At 47.9% G+C, this 21282-nt stretch overlaps 2 protein-coding genes across 2 annotated transcripts in view; one reads left to right on the plus strand and one right to left on the minus strand.

Moving 5' to 3' along the window:
* The window catches only part of LOC135555347 (leucine-rich repeat-containing protein 4B-like), a 44733-nt gene that overhangs the window by 10907 nt on the left and 12544 nt on the right, over positions 1-21282 (plus strand). The window contains exons 2-3 of the mRNA XM_064987695.1: positions 2922-3078; positions 20042-20549. Of these exons, the coding sequence (XP_064843767.1) occupies positions 20304-20549 (246 nt within the window). The 5' untranslated portion in view covers positions 2922-3078; positions 20042-20303. The remainder of the gene's footprint in view (positions 1-2921; positions 3079-20041; positions 20550-21282) is intronic.
* LOC135555217 (uncharacterized) lies at positions 935-1801 on the minus strand. Its single transcript, XM_064987542.1, has one exon. It carries the CDS (start codon positions 1799-1801, stop codon positions 935-937), a length of 867 nt encoding a protein of 288 aa, XP_064843614.1.

Here is a 21282-nt window from a genome sequence, read left to right on the forward strand (position 1 = left end):
TGTGATTGGTTTGATTGAGTGTCCAGCCTTGGCCTGGGTGTCGGCCCTTCTGGGGCCATGATGACTGGTATTAATAATTGAATAATAGTTGGGGAGAATGACAATGGTTAATGATATCAAATGAATACCATAATCCATTGAGTTGACATCATTAGAAATAGTGGAATTTCCCCTGGGGGGGGTGTGCTCATGTCTATGTCCCTTACAGCAGGGGGGTCTGGGTAGAGACTGGGAGCCATAAATGGGTTACCTTCTTGTGTTAATGAAAGGTACTGTGGGAGTGACAGTGGTCGGCTCTACTAGACCGCTGGGTAGGGAACGCTGGGTAGGGACCACTGGGTAGGGACCGCTGGGTTGGGACCGCAAAGTAGGGACCGCTGGGTAGGGACCGCTGGGTTGGGACCGCTAGGTAGGGACCGCTGGGTAGGGACCGCTAGATTGGGACCGCTGGGTTGGAACCGCTAGGTAGGGACCGCTGGGTAGGGACCGCTGGGTTGGGACCGCTGGGTAGGGACCGCTGGGTTGGGACTGCTAGGTAGGGACTGCTGGGTTGGGACCGCTGGGTAGGGACCGCTGGGTAGGGACCGCTGGGTAAGGACCGCTGGGTAGGGATTGGGGGCCATAGATGGTTTTCCTTCATCTGCTCCATGGGAGTGACAGTGGTCGGCTCTACTAGACCGCTGGGTAGGGACCGCCAGGTAGGGACCGCCGAGTAGGGACCACCGGGTAGGGACAGCTGGGTAGGGACCACTGGGTAGGGAACGCTGAGTAGGGAAAGCTGGGTAGGGAACTTTGGGTAGGGACCGCTGGGTAAGGACCGCTGGGTAAGGACCGCTGGGTAGGGACCTACTAGACCGCTGGGTAGGGACCGCCAGGTAGGGACCGCCGGGTAGGGACAGCTGGGTAGGGACCGCCATAGACAGCTGGTTTTCCTTCATCGCTCCATAGGGTGACAGTGGGCTCTACTAGACCGCTGGGTAGGGACAGGTAGGGACCGCCGAGTAGGGACCGCCGGGTAGGGACAGCTGGGTAGGGACCACTGGGTAGGGAACGCTGAGTAGGGACAGCTGGGTAGGGAACGCTGGGTAGGGACCGCCAGGTAGGGACCGCCGAGTAGGGACCGCCGGGTAGGGACCGCCGGGTAGGGACCACTGGGTAGGGAACGCTGAGTAGGGAACGCTGGGTAAGGACCGTTGGGTAGGGACCGCTGGGTAGGGAACGCTGAGTAGGGACAGCTGGGTAGGGAACGCTGGGAAGGGAACGCTGGGTAAGGACCACTGGGTAGGGAACGCTGAGTAGGGACAGCTGGGTAGGGAACGCTGGGAAGGGAACGCTGGGTAAGGACCGTTGGGTAGGGACCGCTGGGTAGGGACTGCTGGGTAGGGGCCGCTGGGTTGGGAAGGCTGGGTTGGGACCACTGGGTAGGGACGGCTGGGTTGGGACCGCTAGGTAGGGACTGCTGGGTAAGGACCGCTGGGTAGGGACCGCTGGGTAGGGACCGCTGGGTTGGGACCGCTGGGTTGGGACCACTGGGTAGGGACCGCTGGGTAGGGAACGCTGGGTAGGGACCGCTGGGTTGGGACCGCTGGGTAAGGACCGCTGGGTAAGGACCGCTGGGTAAGGAACGCTGGGTGGGGACCGCTGGGTAGGGAACGCTGGGTAGGGTCCGCTGGGTAGGGACCGCTGGGTAAGGAACGCTGGGTAGGGACCGCTGGGTAGGGAACGCTGGGTAAGGACTGCTGGGTAAGGACCACTGGGTAGGGATTGGGGGCCATAGATGGTTTTCCTTCATGTGCTCCATGGGAGTGAGAGTGGTCGGCCATGTGTTATTAAAGCCGGTCGCATAATGGAACGCGATAATGCTGCTGCTCACTCATGTGTCACATAGTCGTATATTATCTAAGCCGGTTAGGTGATGGTAGTGAGGTGGCGGACTTTGGTTAGATCACGTGTTAGTAAATGTGGTGGGTAATGAAAGTGGTCAAGCTTTCAGTGACCATTCTTCTTTGGAGCCATGGCAGCTTGGCTGCATCAAGGCACAATATCTTGAGGGAGTTTTTTTTCGGGTCAGTGGCAACATAAGAGCTCAATACAGCCATGCAAAGTCAGACAAACTGAGGCTAGGGGCTTTTTCTCTGTCTGCTTGACTGGCTGTGTGTGATCAGAGAGCACTACAGTTAGCGCCTGCATGCCTGTGAGGATGATGTTTATTACAGTGTAATGGTGATGATGATAATGGTGGTAATGCAGCAACTACTATTGCAATGATCTTGCCATGATTATGATGACCACAAAGCATCATGGAGTGGCAGGTAGCCTAACGGTTAACAGCATTGGGCCAGTAACCGAAAGGTCGCTGGTTCAAATCCCTGAGCCAACTAGTTGAAAAATCTGTTGATGTGCTCTTGAGCAAGGCACTTAACCCTAATTGCTCTGGATAAGAGAATCTGCTAAATGACTAAAATGTGTGGTATTTTACCAAGTGGTATTTTTGGTTGACCGTTTGTTAAGGTCACGGTTTGGTGAGGTCACTCCAACAACGCTCAACAAGCTGAGTGGGAACATGACTGAGAAGAACACATAGGCAGAGGGCTACACATCCAGGCTGGTGATGTCACAGGGAGAATGTGACAGTGGGGGAGAGCAGCCCCCAGTGTCTCCTAGTAGAGCTCTCTGAAGGCCAGAGAGGAGCAGGCAGGCTGCAGTTAGTGACGTCATACATGATTACTGCGATAAATCACTGATTCTGCCCTATGGTTAGGAAGGATGATTATTCTGAGTGCCATTGTGAACAACACGCATGCCTTTATTATTTTATCTCTTCTCAGAGGTCTGCTGGATAGGGTTATATGGAGACTGTTGACTCAGTTGTACTCATTTATTTATATATTTTGCTACTCTTGCATTTTTTTCTCTCCTAGTTTTTTACTGGGTGCAGCAGCACCAGTGAGTGAGAGCCCCAGCCCCCAGGCCAGGCCCCAGTCCTCAGTGTGGAGTGATGGAGCTGCCCCGTGTTGGGAACTGCAGAGCCAGGCGACGGACACCCCTGCTGCTGATGTGACGGAGACACGCAAGATGGTGAGTGAGCAGGTTACTATGGCAACCCGAGTCTGCGCGAGCGCTTCTATTTCGCACAGCGTGGGAGAGAGGGGTGGAGAGGGGAATGGTGTAGAAACCAGCGGAGGAGAGAGGAGAGGTGTGGAAAGAGCATTCGGACTGAAAGGGGTGAGGAGAGAGAGACACAAGCATTATACGAAGAGAGGATTGAAAGATCAGAGGAAAAGAAGAGGGATGATAGAGGGAGTGGATGGAGTAAAACTAAGTGAGATGTGAATGATGGGGTGAGACCAAGAAGGCAATGATAGAACAGTAAAGCAGAAGGAAGGGAGGACAGGGACGTGTCCTGTGATAAAGAGGTGCCCTGCTGTCAGGTATTACAAGCTTGTTTCTTTCCTGTTTACTCCTCCATATTCTCAGCCAATACCTTTTTCACTCCATATAAAGTACGTTTTCCATGTTTCTCTCTCTCACTGTCCCTCAATTCATCCATCTATCCCTCCATCTGTCTCTAACTCTCGTAATGATTTGGTTGGCACGGCACTCTGCTGTGATAAAGACTGACATGGTGTCAGTCTTGGTGACTGGTCTCCATGGAGACGTCCATCAGTCAGTCTATGTCAGTGTTTCCTAGGCGAATCCTTATCGTGTTTGTCAGTGAGTGTGTTTATCTGTCTGTGTATTAGTCAGTGTGTCAGTCATAGAGCATGCTGGGGCAAGGCCTGGATGGATGGAGGAGTGTTACTTATCACACAAAACATATACACACACACAAATACACACACACACACACTATGCTTATTCGCCAAAAATGCACACAATCTCACACAGCACTGTAGGATCTAAAGCACAGACATATGAAATGTGTTATGACACATACACAAACATTCACATGCCACACACTCCCAAACACACACACTATGCCATCACACATAAGGATATACATTTAAAAATGCACATATAGCACTGTAGACACACAGAATGTTACACACATAGAATGTAGACACACACAGAATGTGACACACACAGAACAAGTGAGGATAAATGCACAAACACTCACACAAACAAATTCTATGCATTCTGTAAAACACATCATATTTTAACCCCACAAAAACAATCCTCCACGCATGCTTGCGTGCTTTTCCCCTGCAGTGGAAAAGGCAACTTGAAAAACAAGGTTTGACGGAAAAAATGCTGAAGCAAGTTCTCACAAAAATAGCTTGGAGCAACAAGCAGTGTTGAGCTATGCTGTGTGCGGAGGGGGCTTTGAACAGAGCCGGTGAAAGGATGCCGTTTACATGGCTCTGTAAATGGCTGAGAGACATTTTGATTTACGGCTGACTCCGGCTTCCCCCTCAGTACACAGGAATTGAGTGTATCAACATGCTTAACACCCTTAAATACGGATTAATTGTTCACAAAATCGGCATCTCGCAACTAAGGCTCCGGAACAGAGCGGACAGTGATCATTTGAAGAGGAACGTTGGTTCACCTACAGTGCCTTCAGAAAGTATTCATACCTCTTGATTTATTCCACATTTTGTTGTGTTACAGCCTGAATTCAAAATGGATTAAATAGATTTATTTCTCATCCATCTACACACAATACCCCATAATGACAAAATGAAAACATGTTTTTAGAAATGTAAGCAAATTTATTGAAAATGAAATACCGAAATATCTAATTTCAAGCATTCACATCCCTTTGCTATGACACTCCGAATTGAGTTCAGGTGCATCCAATGTCCTTTGGTCATCCTTGAGATGTCACGGCAACTTGGAGTCCACCTGTTGCCAATTCAATTGTTTGGACATGATTTATTCAGAAACACACCTCTCTAAGGTCCCACAGTTGACAGTGCATGTCAGAGCAGAATATATACCATAAAGTCCAAGAAACTGTCTGTACATCTCCAAGATTGTGATGAGGCACATATCTGAGGAAGGGTATACCACAATTTGTAGAGTGTTGAAAGTTTCCAAGAGCACAGTGGTCTCCATCATTGGGCGGGTGGGGGGACTTCTTATAGCTGGCCGTCTGACCAAACTGAGCAACCGGACCAGAAGGACCTCTCTGACAAAACTACAGAGTTCCTTGGCTGAGATGGCAGAACCTGCCAGAAGGACAACAGTCTTTACAGCACTTCACCAATCTGGGCTTTATGGGAGAGTGTCCAGACGGAGGCCACTTCTGAGAGAAAGGCACATGACAGCACGCCTGGATTTGCAAAAAGGCACGTGAAACACTGATAGCATAATGCAAAAGATTGTGTGGTCTAATAAGAGAAAAACGTAACTCTTTGGCCTGAATGCAAACTGCTATGTCTGGAGAAAGCCAGGCACTGCTCATATAACACCATTCCTACCTTGAAGCATGGTGGTGGCAGCATCATGCTATGGGAATGCTTTTCATCGCCAGGGAGACTGGTAAGGATAGAGGGGGAAATGAATGGAGCCAAATACAGGCCAATCCTTAACACCATGAAGTCCAAGGAACTGTCCATACTTCTCCAAAATAGAATTGTGATGAGTTATATATCTGGGGAAGGGTATAAAACCATTTCTAGTGTGCTTCAGAGTGCAAACGACCATATCAAATCAAATTTATTTATATAGCCCTTCGTACATCAGCTGATATCTCAAAGTTCTGTACAGAAACCCAGCCTAAAACCATAGACTGGGGCGAAGATTTATGTTCCATCAGGAGAAGGACCCCAAGCATACAGCCAAAGCAACGCTGGAATGGCTTCAGAACAAGAATCTGAAAGTCCTTGAGTGGCCCAGCCAAAGCCCAGACTTGAATCCCATTGAACATCTGTGGAAAGACATCTGCAAGGAAGAATGGGAGAAAATCCCCAAATCCAGATGACTCAAAGCTGATAAAGACATACCCAAGATGATTCAAAGCTGATACAGACATACCTAAGATGATTCAAAGCTGAGACAGACATACCCAAGATGACTCGAAGCTTTAATTGCTAAAGGTACTTCGACATTGACTCAGGGGTATGAACACTTTTGTAAATTAGATATGTCTGTATTTCATTTTCAATACATTTGCAAAAATTTCTAAAAACATGTTTTCACTTTGTCATTATGGATTAGTGTGTGTAGGTGAATTTTTGAATTCAGGCAGTAACACAACAAACAGATTGTGGAAAAAATAAGGGGTATGAATACTTTTTGAAGGCATCTAGTGAATGTTTGTCACGATCGTCGTATGAGTGAGACCAAGGCGCAGCGTAGTATGCGTACATTCTCTTTTAATGAATGAAACACTTAACAAAAAACAATAAAACCAATGAACGAAACATGAAGCTATACAACTTGGTGCAGACAGGCAACTCAACATACCTAAATATGATCCCCAATCAGAGACAACGTTAAACAGCTGTCTCTGATTGGGAAACATATCAGGCCAACATAGACATACAAAAACCCCTAGACATACAAAAAGGGAGTACCCACCCTAGTCACACCCTGACCGAACCAAAATATATAGAAAAACAGAGATATCTAAGGTCAGGGCGTGACAATGTTAGAGTTAAGATGTTAACATTGAAAGATCTTTCATCCCGGCATGCAATGATGAGTCGTATGAAGCTTGCAGTGAGGGATTTGAACATGTGGGGAATGTAATGTAATGTGTGCTAATGGGAGTGCTTTAGAAGGGTGATGAACACACTGACTTTTAATCTGCTGCTCATGGCCCTCTCTCTGAAGGAGAGGAGGGCTATCTCTCTCTCTCTCTCTCTCTCTCTCTCTCTCTCTCTCTCTCTCTCTCTCTCTCTCTCTCTCTCTCTCTCTCTCTCTCTCTCTCTCTCTCTCTCTCTCTCTCTCTCTTTGTCCTGTATGAGCAATTCTGAATAGATCAGGCCTTCACTTTGCATCCTGAATTCAAATGAAGCCCACAGACTGTGTGTGCATTGAGAGAGACTGCTTGATGTGTCTACGTATAGAGTGAATGTGTGTGTGTGTGTGTGTGTGTAGAGTCCAGTGAATGTGTAGTGCTAAGTCTCAACAAATAAAGTATTGCTTTACAATTTATCCCGGCTATTTTGAAGGTGTTAAGGTTTGTCTCATCATTTATAAATCGAGAACTCTGCAATATTTATTCAATGACTTATGATACATTATGTTGTATCATAATTTGCATAAATATGGATTACCAACCATCCACAACGGATGTTGCCTCTGACATACAAAAATGTTCGTTATAGAAACCTGTGTGTGTAAAAAATGCGGGATGATGGTTGAAATCAATATGCAGCACAATAGTAGTGTTTTCAGCTGAATCTGGTAGCTGACCTCCTGTGCCTTTAGCCCAGGTAGGGTATTGACTGCCAACATTGATTTACTTGTACTAACATCCCCACTCGAACCCTGTGCACAATATTTCAATAAACTGGGGGCTTCCTCCCCTAAGATCCACATAAATCAGGTATTACTGAGCCAACTCAAAGCAGGAAGTTAGCACACTGTTTATAGCACACCCTGCTTATAGCACACCCTGAATTGTGTGTGTGTGTGTGTGTGTGTGTGTGTGTGTGTGTGTGTGTGTGTGTGTGTGTGTGTGTGTGTGTGTGTGTGTGTGTGTGTGTGTGTGTGTGTGTGTGTGTGCGCGCGGGCATGTGATGTCAGCTGTCATTCAACAACAAGGGTGGAGGTGTATCAGGGTAGGGGTGGAGGTGTATCAGGGTAGGGATGGAGGTGTATCATGGTAGGGGTGGAGGTGTATCAGGGTAGGGAGGAGGTGTATCATGGGGTAGGGAGGGATGGAGGTGTATCAGGGTAGGGGTGGAGGTGTATCAGGGTAGGGTTGGAGGTGTATCAGGGTAGGGGTGGAGGTGTATCAGGGTAAGGGTGGAGGTGTATCAGGGTAGGGATGGAGGTGTATCAGGGTAAGGGTGGAGGTGTATCAGGGTAGGGAGGAGGTGTATCAGGGTAGGGAATGGAGGTGTATCAGGGTAGGGATGGAGGTGTATCAGGGTAGGGGTGGAGGTGTATCAGGGTAGGGATGGAGGTGTATCAGGGTAGGGGTGGAGGTGTATCAGGGTAAGGGTGGAGGTGTATCAGGGTAGGGATGGAGGTGTATCAGGGTAAGGGTGGAGGTGTATCAGGGTAGGGATGGAGATGTATCAGGGTAAGGGTGGAGGTGTATCAGGGTAGGGATGGAGGTGTATCAGGCTATGGATGGAGGAGAGTTGGGGTGGAGGTGTATCAGGGTAGGGAGGAGGTGTATCAGGGTAGGGATGGAGGTGTATCAGGGTAGGGATGGAGGTGTATCAGGGTAGGGATGGAGGTGTATCAGGGTAGGGATGGAGGTGTATCAGGGTAGGGTTGGAGGTGTATCAGGGTAGGGATGGAGGTGTATCAGGGTAAGGGTGGAGGTGTATCAGGGTAGGGGTGGAGGTGTATCAGGGTAAGGGTGGAGGTGTATCAGGGTAGGGATGGAGGTGTATCAGGGTAAGGGTGGAGGTGTATCAGGGTAGGGATGGAGGTGTATCAGGGTAAGGGTGGAGGTGTATCAGGGTAGGGATGAAGGTGTATCAGGCTATGGATGGAGGAGAGTTGGGGTGGAGGTGTATCAGGGTAGGGAGGAGGTGTATCAGGGTAGGGATGGAGGTGTATCAGGGTAGGGATGGAGGTGTATCAGGGTAGGGATGGAGGTGTATCAGGGTAGGGTTGGAGGTGTATCAGGGTAGGGATGGAGGTGTATCAGGGTAAGGGTGGAGGTGTATCAGGGTAGGGGTGGAGGTGTATCAGGCTATGGATGGAGGAGAGTTGGGGTGGAGGTGTATCAGGGTAGGGAGGAGGTGTATCAGGGTAGGGATGGAGGTGTATCAGGGTAGGGATGGAGGTGTATCAGGGTAGGGATGGAGGTGTATCAGGGTAGGGTTGGAGGTGTATCAGGGTAGGGATGGAGGTGTATCAGGGTAAGGGTGGAGGTGTATCAGGGTAGGGGTGGAGGTGTATCAGGCTATGGATGGAGGAGAGTTGGGGTGGAGGTGTATCAGGGTAGGGAGGAGGTGTATCAGGGTAGGGATGGAGGTGTATCAGGGTAGGGGTGGAGGTGTATCAGGGTAGGGGTGGAGGTGCATCAGGGTAGGGGAGGAGGTGTATCAGGGTAGGGGTGGAGGTGTATCAGGGTAGGGGTGGAGGTGTATCAGGGTAGGGAGGAGGTGTATCAGGGTAGGGGTGGAGGTGTATCAGTGTAGGGGTGGAGGTGTATCAGGGTAGGGGTGGAGGTGTATCGGGGTAGGGGTGGAGGTGTATTAGGGTAGGGGTGGAGGTGTATCAGGGTAGGGGTGGAGGTGTATCAGGGTAGGGATGGAGGTGTATCAGGGTAGGGGTGGAGGTGTATCAGGGTAGGGGTGAAGCTGGAGGAGGCTTCCTGTAGGCTTCCTCTCAGTGTACCTCGGTCAGCAAGGCAGTGGCATACAAGTGTAGCTTTGTTTTGCCTATTGAAAAGGTGTTCATTCACACAGACTGTGTGTGTGTGTGTGTGTGTGTGTGTGTGTGTGTGTGTGTGTGTGTGTGTGTGTGTGTGTGTGTGTGTGTGTGTGTGTGTGTGTGTGTGTGTGTGTGTGTGTGTGTGTGTGTGTGTGTGCGCGTGCGTGCGTGCGTGTCTGTGTGAATGTATGTTTTTTTCCATGTTTGAAGTTGTATTAGTCAGACAGTATGTTCAGGATACACATGTACACCGTCTAACAAAATGCTGACTTGCAGGTTCCTTCTGGACAATGCAGCAACAATAAGAAATAATAATAGATAGGAATGTGATCATAGAGTAACTGGCTCAGTAGAAAATAACAGACTGTGTGTGTGTGTGTGTGTGTGTGTGTGTGTGTGTGTGTGTGTGTGTTTTCCGTTGGTTTCCCTCCACTAGTCTATGCTTGACTGTGTTCCTCCTGCAGAATCAAACCATTTTTTTGTTTTCCATTAAATCAGGGACTGTGTCATGATGCAGTATTCTCCTTTTCATTTATGTAAAAGCTCCTGGTCTTTGGTCCCAGAGTAAATTTCACTTGGCTGTTATTCAAATGCTTTAAACATTTACAAGTGGCTCTGAATGTGAGAGTAAAATGAAGTAGGATGAGTACATCAGCCCAACATTTTAGGCTAGATTGTGTGTAGTCGTTCTATTGGATTACACAGACGTTTAATATGTAGAATAACGTGAACCAAGCACCTCTATGGCTGAGAACTACTGTAGAGACAAAACATTTGAAATGTTCTCTACATAGTTGTTTCAAATAAATACTGTATAAAGGGATTTAGTTTTTCTTTGGTGGCATGGTTTTATTTTGGGGTTGGCTTCTGAGTATTATCCTGCATGAGCTGCTTTTCCTCTAGAAGGGATAAACAGAGAGGGATTGTGGGCAGAAGGTAAAAAAACAGCCAATGTTAACCAGCAGACACACAGGGTAATCATATTAGTGCTGATTTATCATATCTTACCGTTCTCCGCTGTGAGCTGTTCAGTGTAGATCACATGATAACAGAGAGCGGGCTCACTGTGGAAGTTAGGCGGGAGGGCGGGGAAATGATAGACCTCTGCAGTAACTTTCAACAGTTTCATGACACTCGAGCTCTTGAAAATGAGTTTGTAAACATTGTCAACAGGAGAGGTCAAGAAGAAGAGGTCAAGAATAATATCTGTCACCATCTTGGGTGTTATGTTCTAACCCTGGCCAGGGACTCAATCTGTATCACGGACAGCGTTACAGCGTGATTGAAATGTAAATGCAATGTTCCCGCGTTAACGGAGACTGCATTCATGGTAAACGCTGCATGTGTCGGCTCAATCAAAATGGCCTTAACATTTCTATCGTGCAAATCTGTAACGCTTCAGTGATCCAAATTGAACAGAGCCCTAGGTGTCAGTCTGATCACATATGTCAGGGGTCTCCTCTCTACATACAGATAGTAGAATAGATAGGAGCTCTGTCTGTCTACTGGGTGCCTGGGCTCTGTCTACTGAGCTGACATCGTGGTGTCTGCACACTCATTATTGATGGCTGGCTCCCAGTTCCAAACTGTTAGGATGGCAGAGCACCACTGGAGATGTCTGTCTGTCTGTCTGTCTGTCTGCCTGCCTGCCTGCCTGCCTGCCTGCCTGCCTGCCTGCCTGCCTGCCTGCCTGCCTGCCTGCCTGCCTGCCTGCCGTGATTATGGGTGTGCCTGTGTACACCTTCAAAAAATGTTGCTTTTTAATGAGTGGCAGAGGGGAGGGGCATGTGGAAAGGGTGGGATACAGCTGAAGAGGGAGAAAGGGGCAGAGTGTGGTGAATAGGTAACCATGGCGACTCTCTTGGCTAAGATTTGAATTGAGAGAAAGTGAGAAAACAGGGGAATGATTGAAGCGACAGTGATCTCCTGCGAGGCAGACAGAGAACCAAGATCAAAGGGTTAATATGTGTCAGTGTAGCAGGTTAATCTTTCATCAAACTGAGAGGTCAATGCAGTATTTCCACAGCCACTGGACACAGCAGCAACACATGGGGAGAGAGGAGAGAAAAATAGGATTGGAGAGAGAGAGAGAGAGAGCAGAAAGAGAGTGACCTAGAGAGAGATGGAGATAGGCAGAGGCCACTAAAATGTTGATGGTGACAGCGATTCGACAACAGTGAAGCAGACGCCAACTCCAACTACTTCCAGTTCCTCGATGGACTCGACTCCACTCCCCACTAACCAAACAAACTATCTCAGCCTGCATCTCTCTCTCTCAGCCTCACATCTCATCCCATCTCCCTTGGCTCCCTTTGATTTGGATCAGCTGTCGTCTCCCCAAAATAACTGCCATACTTACACATCAGTCCTAATGGTGGCTAAAATTAAACATAGAGGTGGCTGTCATTTCAAGGGTAATGCCTGCAGTCTGTTGTTATGTTACATATGCTGGGATGCACAAAATAGCCACGATAGAGAAGAGAAACACCGGGGATTTGTTTTTCAGAACATTAAATGCAGATTTAAATTATTTTTCCCCCTGTGAGATTGGCACTGAAAGACAATATTTAAATGAAACTGTCATGGGGATGATGTATATGATGATGTCACAGCATATAATGTGGAGGTATGCTTCTAAGAGATTTGCCTCAAAGTTTCACGCAAACACAGGGAGGTACCAAATCTGAGGTAGCCTGGGTATATCAGTCTGTTTGCGCTAACATCCCACTCCTTGCCATTCCTTGTCTTGCCAAAAATGTTTTTGTCATGACAAGGAGTGTCATTTTATCTGTATTTAACATTGTGAGAAGCTTGTCCAGTGTTATGTAAGTGACTACTGGTCCAGTGTTATGTCCATAGTGACTACTGGTTCTGGTCTAGAGTCTGTGACTGTCCCAGTACCCTACTGGTTCTGGTCTAGAACTAGTGACTGTCCCAGTACCCTACTGGTTCTGGTCTACTGTGACTGTTGACTGTTCTGGTCCAGTACTGTCCCTACTGGTTCTGGTCTAGAACTGTGACTGTCCCAGTACCCTACTGGTTCTGGTCTAGAACTGTGACTGTCCCAGTAATCTACTGGTTCTGGTCTAGAGCTGTGACTGTCCCAGTACCCTACTGGTTCTGGTCTAGAGCTGTGACTGTCCCAGTACCCTACTGGTTCTGGTCTAGAACTGTGACTGTCCCGGTATCCTACTGGTTCGGGTCTAGAGCTGTGACTGTCCCAGTACCCTACTGGTTCTGGTCTAGAACTGTGACTGTCCCAGTACCCTACTGGTTCTGGTCTAGAGCTATGACTGTCCCAGTACCCTACTGGTTCTGGTCTAGAGCTGTGACTGTCCCAGTACCCTACTGGTTCTGGTCTAGAACTGTGACTGTCCCGGTTTCCTACTGGTTCTGGTCTAGAGCTGTGATGGTCCCAGTATCCTACTGGTTCTGGTCTAGAACTGTGACTGTCCCAGTACCCTACTGGTTCTGGTCTAGAGCTGTGACTGTCCCAGTACCCTACTGGTTCTGGTCTAGAGCTGTGACTGTCCCAGTACCCTACTGGTTCTGGTCTAGAGCTGTGACTGTCCCAGTACCCTACTGGTTCTGGTCTAGAGCTGTGACTGTCCCAGTACCCTACTGGTTCTGGTCTAGAACTGTGACTGTGCCAGTACCCTAATGGTTTTGGTCTACCCTAATGGTTTTGGTCTATCCTCTGGTTCTGGAGCTGTGAGTGACTGTCCCAGTACCCTACTGTTTCTGGTCTAGAACTGTGACTGTCCCAGTATCCTACTGGTTCTGGTCTAGAGCTGAGTGACTGTCCCAGTACCCTACTGGTTCTGGTCTAGAGATGTGTGTGATGGTCCCAGTACCCTACTGGTGCTGGTCTAGAGCGGTGACTGTCCCAGTACCCTACTGGTTCTGGTCTAGAGCTGTGATGGTCCCAGTATCCTACTGGTTCTGATCTAGAGTTGTGAGTGTCCCGGTACCTTACTGGTTTTGGTCTAGATCTGTGATGGTCCCAGTATCCTACTGGTTCTGGTCTAGAGCTCTGACTGTCCAAGTACCCTACTGGTTCTGGTCAAGAGCTGTGACTGTCCCATTACCCTACTGGTTCTGGTGTAGAACTGTGAGTGACTGTCCCAGTATCCTACTGGTTCTGGTTTAGAGCTGTGAGTTTCCCAGTATCCTACTGGTTCTGGTCTAGAGCTGTGTGTGACGGTCCCAGTACCCTACTGGTTCTGGTCTAGAGCTGTGAGTGTCCCAGTATCCTCTGGTTCTGGTCTAGAGCTGTGACTGTCCCAGTACCCTACTGGTTCTGATCTAGAGCTGTGACTGTCCCGGTATCCTACTGTTTCTGGTCTAGAACTGTGACTGTCCCAGTATCCTACTGGTTCTGGTCTAGAGCTGTGAGTGACTGTCCCAGTACCCTACTGGTTCTGGTCTAGAGATGTGTGTGATGGTCCCAGTACCCTACTGGTGCTGGTCTAGAGCGGTGACTGTCCCAGTACCCTACTGGTTCTGGTCTAGAGCTGTGATGGTCCCAGTATCCTACTGGTTCTGATCTAGAGTTGTGAGTGTCCCGGTACCTTACTGGTTTTGGTCTAGATCTGTGATGGTCCCAGTATCCTACTGGCTCTGGTCTAGAGCTGTGAGTGACTGTCCCAGTATCCTACTGGTTCTGGTCTAGAGCTGTGACTGTCCCAGTACCCTACTGGTTCTGGTCTAGAGCTGTGACTGTCCCGGTATCCTACTGGTTCTGGTCTAGAACTGTGACTGTCCCGGTATCCTACTGTTTCTGGTCTAGAGCTGTGACTGTCCCAGTACCCTACTGGTTCTGGTCTAGAGCTGTGACTGTCCCAGTATCCTACTGGTTCTGGTCAAGAGCTGTGACTGTCCCAGTACCCTACTGGTTCTGGTCAAGAGCTGTGACTGTCCCAGTACCCTACTGGTTCTGGTGTAGAACTGTGACTGACTGTCCCAGTATCCTCCTGGTTCTGGTCTAGAGCTGTGAGTGTCCCAGTACCCTACTGGTTCTGGTCTAGAGCTGTGACTGTCCCAGTACCCTACTGGTTCTGGTCTAGAGCTGTGACTGTCCCAGTACCCTACTGGTTCTGGTCTAGAGCTGTGTGTGACGGTCCCAGTACCCTACTGGTTCTGGTCTAGAACTGTGACTGTGCCAGTACCCTAATGGTTTTGGTCTAGAGCTGTGAGTGACTGTCCCAGTACCCTACTGGTTCTGGTCTATAGCTGTGTGTGACGGTCCCAGTACCCTACTGGTTCTGGTCTAGAGCTGTGACTGTCCCAGTACCCTACTGGTTCTGGTCTAGATCTGTGATGGTCCCAGTATCCTACTGGCTCTGGTCTAGAGCTGTGAGTGACTGTCCCAGTATCCTACTGGTTCTGGTCTAGAGCTGTGACTGTCCCGGTATCCTACTGGTTCTGGTCTAGAACTGTGACTGTCCCAGTACCCTAATGGTTCTGGTCTAGAGCTCTGACTGTCCAAGTACCCTACTGGTTCTGGTCAAGAGCTGTGACTGTCCCATTACCCTACTGGTTCTGGTGTAGAACTGTGAGTGACTGTCCCAGTATCCTACTGGTTCTGGTTTAGAGCTGTGAGTTTCCCAGTATCCTACTGGTTCTGGTCTAGACTGACGGTCCCAGTACCCTACTGGTTCTGGTCTAGAGCTGTGAGTGTCCCAGTATCCTCTGGTTCTGGTCTAGAGCTGTGACTGTCCCAGTACCCTACTGGTTCTGATCTAGAGCTGTGACTGTCCCGGTATCCTACTGTTTCTGGTCTAGAACTGTGACTGTCCCAGTATCCTACTGGTTCTGGTCTAGAGCTGTGAGTGACTGTCCCAGTACCCTACTGGTTCTGGTCTAGAGATGTGTGTGACGGTCCCAGTACCCTACTGGTGCTGGTCTAGAGCTGTGACTGTCCCAGTACCCTACTGGTTCTGGTCTAGAGCTGTGATGGTCCCAGTATCCTACTGGTTCTGATCTAGAGTTGTGAGTGTCCCGGTACCTTACTGGTTTTGGTCTAGATCTGTGATGGTCCCAGTATCCTACTGGCTCTGGTCTAGAGCTGTGAGTGACTGTCCCAGTATCCTACTGGTTCTGGTCTAGAGCTGTGACTGTCCCAGTACCCTACTGGTTCTGGTCTAGAGCTGTGACTGTCCCGGTATCCTACTGGTTCTGGTCTAGAACTGTGACTGTCCCGGTATCCTACTGTTTCTGGTCTAGAACTGTGACTGTCCCAGTACCCTACTGGTTCTGGTCTAGAGCTGTGACTGTCCCAGTATCCTACTGGTTCTGGTCAAGAGCTGTGACTGTCCCAGTACCCTACTGGTTCTGGTCAAGAGCTGTGACTGTCCCAGTACCCTACTGGTTCTGGTGTAGAACTGTGACTGACTGTCCCAGTATCCTCCTGGTTCTGGTCTAGAGCTGTGAGTGTCCCAGTATCCTACTGGTTCTGCTCTAGAGCTGTGTGTGATGGTCCCAGTACCCTACTGGTTCTGGTCTAGAGCTGTGAGTGTCCCAGTATCCTCTGGTTCTGGTCTAGAGCTGTGACTGTCCCAGTACCCTACTGGTTCTGATCTAGAGCTGTGACTGTCCCGGTATCATACTGGTTCTGGTCTAGAACTGTGACTGTCCCGTTACCCTACTGGTTCTGGTCTAGAACTGTGACTGTCCCAGTACCCTACTGGTTCTGGTATAGAGCTGTGAGTGACTGTCCCAATACCCTACTGGTTCAGGTCTAGAGCTGTGACTGTCCAAGTACCCTACTGGTTCTGGTCTAGAGCTGTGACTGTCCCAGTACCCTACTGGTTCTGGTCTAGAGCTGTGACTGTCCCAGTACCCTACTGGTTCTGGTATAGAGCTGTGAGTGTCTGTCCCAATACCCTACTGGTTCCGGTCTAGAGCTGTGATTGACGGTCCCAGTACCCTACTGGTTCTGGTCTAGAACTGTGACTGTCCAAGTACCCTACTGGTTCTGGTCTAGAGTTGTGTGTGATGGTCCCAGTACCCTACTGGTTCTGTTCTAGAGCTTTGACTGTCCCAGTACCCTACTGGTTCTGGTCTAGAGCTGTGACTGTCCCAGTACCCTACTGGTTCTGTTCTAGAGCTTTGACTGTCCCAGTACCCTACAGGTTCTGGTCTAGAGCTGTGACTGACGGTTCCAGTACACAGTATCTGGTTCTAGAGCTGTGACGGTCCCAGTATCCTACTGGTTCTGGTCTAGAGCTGTGACTGTCCCAGTACCCTACAGGTTCTGGTCTAGAGCTGTGACTGACGGTTCCAGTACACAGTATCTGGTTCTAGAGCTGTGACGGTCACAGCAGCAGCAGGTCAGGACCGGACCTGTGTCCTGTTCACTTCTATCACACAGAGATGGTGCTGGATATGATTTATCACTGTGTCCTTGTTTGTGTTTTAATGTCATTGCACTCTGCTTTCAAATTATTGATCAATCTCACCCCTGTTTTGCTCCCTCTTTCTTTCTCCTTCTCTCTTTCCCTACTCATCTACCGTTCAGTGAGAGAAATCTCTTCTGTGCATCCATATCCATCTTTTTAAATGAATTCTTCTGTATTGTCTTTCCCCTCCATCTCTCCATTACTCTCTCTGTTTTATATGCATCTCTGTGTTGTTGTTCCCCTCCCTCCATCTCTGTCTACTTTATATTCATCTCTCTATTGAGTCTTTCCCCTCCCTCCCTCCCTCCCTCCCTCCCTCCCCCTCCCTCCCTCCCTCCCTCCCTCCCTCCCTCCCTCCCTCCCTCCCTCCCTCCCTCCCTCCCTCCCTCCCTCCCTCCCTCCCTCCCTCCCTCCCTCCCTCCCCCTCCCTCCCTCCCTCCCTATCTATCTATCTATCTATCTATCTATCTATCTATCTATCTATCTATCTATCTATCTATCTAGTCTTCTCCCCCCTCTCTCTGAGGTTATTCATATTAATGCCTCTCTCTCTCTCTATTTTTCCCTCCTACTTTTTAATCTTTTTTTTTTTACTCCATCTTTTCCTCTCTCTATGACCATTCTCTTTTTCATTCCCTCAACTATTTCTCTCTCTCCTCTGCTTCTGTCCCTCTATAGCATCCCTCTCACTCCCTCTACTCCATCCATCTATCTTTATCTCCCTCTCTTTCTCCCTCTATCCCCTCTCTCTTCTCTCTCTCTCTCTCTCTCTCTCTCTCTCTCTCTCTCTCTCTCTCTCTCTCTCTCGCTCTCTCTTGCCTTCTCTCCCTCTCTCCCCAATGTCTTGTTCTTTCTCTACCCCTCTCTCTCATCTCTCTCTCTGTTTCACTATCTCTCTCCCACTTTGCCCAACCTCTTGTTCTTTCTTTCTTTCTTTCTCTCTCTCCCTCTCTCTCTTCTCTCTCTTTCGCTCTTTCACTTCCCCCCCTCCTTCGCTCTCCCATTGCCTCTCTGCAACTGTTCAGTTTTCATCTATTACTGTAGTGTTGATAATTCCCTTCTCTTCTTTCAGCTGTACAGTCATCTATCAGATTAATAATCCCTCTCTCTCTCTTCAGTTGTACAGTCATCTATCAGATTAATAATCCCTCTCTCTCTTCAGCTGTACAGTCATCTATCAGATTAATAATCCCTCTCTCTCCCTTCAGCTGTACAGTCATCTATCAGATTAATAATCCCTCTCTCTCCCTTCAGCTGTACAGTCATCTATCAGATTAATAATCCCTCTCTCTCCCTTCAGCTGTACAGTCATCTATCAGATTAATAATCCCTCTCTCTCCCTTCAGCTGTACAGTCATCTATCAGATTAATAATCCCTCTCTCTCCCTTCAGCTGTACAGTCATCTATCAGATTAATAATCCCTCTCTCTCCCTTCAGCTGTACAGTCATCTATCAGATTAATAATCCCTCTCTCTCCCTTCAGCTGTACAGTCATCTATCAGATTAATAATCCCTCTCTCTCTTCAGCTGTACAGTCATCTATCAGATTAATAATCCCTCTCTCTCCCTTCAGCTGTACAGTCATCTATCAGATTAATAATCCCTCTCTCTCTCTTCAGCTGTACAGTCATCTATCAGATTAATAATTCCTCTCTCTCCCTTTCTCTCTCAATCTCTCCTCTTGTTTTTTTCCCTGAGCCAAGTGTGAATGCCAAGTGTGTGAAATGTATTTGAGTGTCAGAGTCCCATCATTACAGCCATCATCAGTAATAATAGTGGACTGTATGCCCTTATTTAAGGTTATTCAGGTCTAAATGACCTGCAGAGGGAGAGCAATTCTCCTTCGCTGGCTCCAGGAGCCTGGGTAGAGTTAACCATCTATCAGTGTTAAGGAAGACTGCACCCTTCACCACCATTCTGTGGCCCCTAGAGCATGTAATGCAGAGCCAGTATGGAAATAGAATTAGTACTGTCAACCCAATACCCGTGCAATGCTAATAGAGAGAGGATTTGGGTTGAAGTCACAACTCAGTGTTTGGACACTGGGATTTAAAGACATGCTCTGGAACTTTGGCGACTACTAAGTATTTTTTAAATCTCCTGCTTTGGGCTTGATGTGTCAATGTGTAGTTCATATATTTTTTATTTTTTATTTTTTTTAACCTTTATTTTACTAGGCAAGTCAGTTAAGAACAAATTCTTATTTTCAATGACGGCCTAGGAACAGTGGGTTAACTGCCTGTTCAGGGGCAGAACGACAGATTTTGTACCTTGTCAGCTCGGGGATTTGAACTTGCAACCTTTCGGTTACTAGTCCAATGCTCTAACCACTAGGCTACACTGTCTAACCTTAATTAGCGACGAAATCCCTAGTTTGAAGGCTGTACTGCGCCATTTCCCTACATTTTTCCCCTTGTGGGCCAGCCCCCTAGCAATTTGAGTTCTAACCAATGAGCTTCAGCCCCTCGCCATTTGAGTGACAGCTAGCAAGAGGCACACACATAGAGAGAGAGAGAGCGCAATGACATGGTGCACATATCTACTCAAACAGTATGTGACGTAGTGCGCAATTTTCGGGGACCACTTTTGGATCGTGAGCTTTACTTTCAGAACTACTGGCTAAAAAGTATACAAAAGTACCAGAGAATCTCTTTAAACAATATTATTGGTATTGTACTGTCGTCCTGAGAACTGTTGTCTTGAACGCGTGAGTGCATATACTGTAGAACCAATTCATGAATAACATAGTCATGAGTGTTAGGATTACAATATTACTTTTCATTCCAAGGGCAGACAGTAACCTGAAATGCATGATCCAGAGTTGCAATATTGTAAAGATGTCTATTGTTTGATGACACTGCTGTTAACTACAGTGATTTGCTGTAAAACTTGACCTTCACTAATGAGCAATGACACGCACCTTTTAAGGCTTCTCAAGTTATGCACAGGATCCACAGTCCTTTCAGAATAACTTATACCTGGAACAATACTGACTTTTCCATCAGTTCTGCTCAGTGTAAATGTTTCTAAACAATTGGAGGAGCATAATATACTGTACTATTTCTAATGTATGTGTTCTCTCTCTCTCTCTGTCTCTCTCTCTCTCTCTCTCTCTCTCTCTCTCTCACAGTAACTCGTGGATTCTTCTTAAAGGCCCCACTCAAATCCCTAGACGACAGAAAAAAAGGAGTAACATCTGTTTATGCACATATTTCTGTTAAACCCCCCTGGAAAAAACAAGAGATAGACAGAAGATAAAACACCTTTAAAAATGAAACATTAAAAGGAACAAATTGCCACTGGAGAAACTAAGCAAAGTCAACCTGGTTGAGGAATCTATCATCTTGGGATCAACATCTTCGGAGAAAGGGCAGGGTCATGTCCCAGTTGCCATGCGCATCACCACGGTGACCTGCCTTCCCTGCCCCTCTCCCCTCCTCCTCCTATTGGTCCAGCTGCTACTGCGGCTCCTCCTCTCTGGGCCAGAATTTGTAGAGGCCGCCTCCCCCTGCCCCACCCATTGCAGCTGCTCCAATCAGGCCAGTCGAGTCATCTGTACAAGACAGAGTCTGGATGGGGTGCCTGAGAGCATATCAGTCAACACACGATACCTCAACCTGCAGGAGAATTCAATAGAGGTAAATATGGACTGTGCTGAGCATTATCCGCTATGTTAATTTCTTTTGTTTGACTGTGTGTGTGTGTCTGTGTGTTTGTGTGCGTGCATGCCCATGCATGAGTGTGTGCGTGTGCGTGTACTGTATGTTGGTAAGCATTATGTAAATGCCTGTTTTTATATACTTGTTTCAATGTAATTACCTGTCATTCACTCATAATTACCATGGAAAAATGCCTATGTTCTACAAGTGTTCCCCAACCGTTTTGCAATTGAAATGGAGGTTATGTTAATATGTAAATCAAACATTAACACAGCAAACAGCAAAGAAACAGGAACACATGTGTTAGCAGATTGTATGTCAGAACCCCAAGGTGGTTGTTGTGGTTTTACAGCTGCACTGGGACACTCCATTTAACCCCAGCTTCCCAATGTGAACGTCCTCAGCATGTCAGCCGTGCAATAGAAGACATATTCCCGCTGTTTTCACTTTATGTATTTAGGAACTTTGCGCTCAGAAATGTCTAGACAACTTCACAGACATGAGGTTGCTGAATACGCTAAGTCCATTTGTGAATTTGGATACAGAGTGTTTTAGGCTAATGCTCATTTAGTTTTGGCAAAGTTTGTGGCAAATCAGTAAAGTGACTGCAGAGAGAGGAAGTGGACAAACAGCCATTCTATCCCACTCAGAAAGCCAGATGATTGAACTGTATATGATGGCTACAGAAGGAAAAGGGAACATCAACCCTCAT

Source organism: Oncorhynchus masou, chromosome 15 (genome assembly GCF_036934945.1).
Source record: "Oncorhynchus masou masou isolate Uvic2021 chromosome 15, UVic_Omas_1.1, whole genome shotgun sequence".
In the NCBI taxonomy this organism is placed as follows: Eukaryota; Metazoa; Chordata; class Actinopteri; order Salmoniformes; family Salmonidae; genus Oncorhynchus; species Oncorhynchus masou.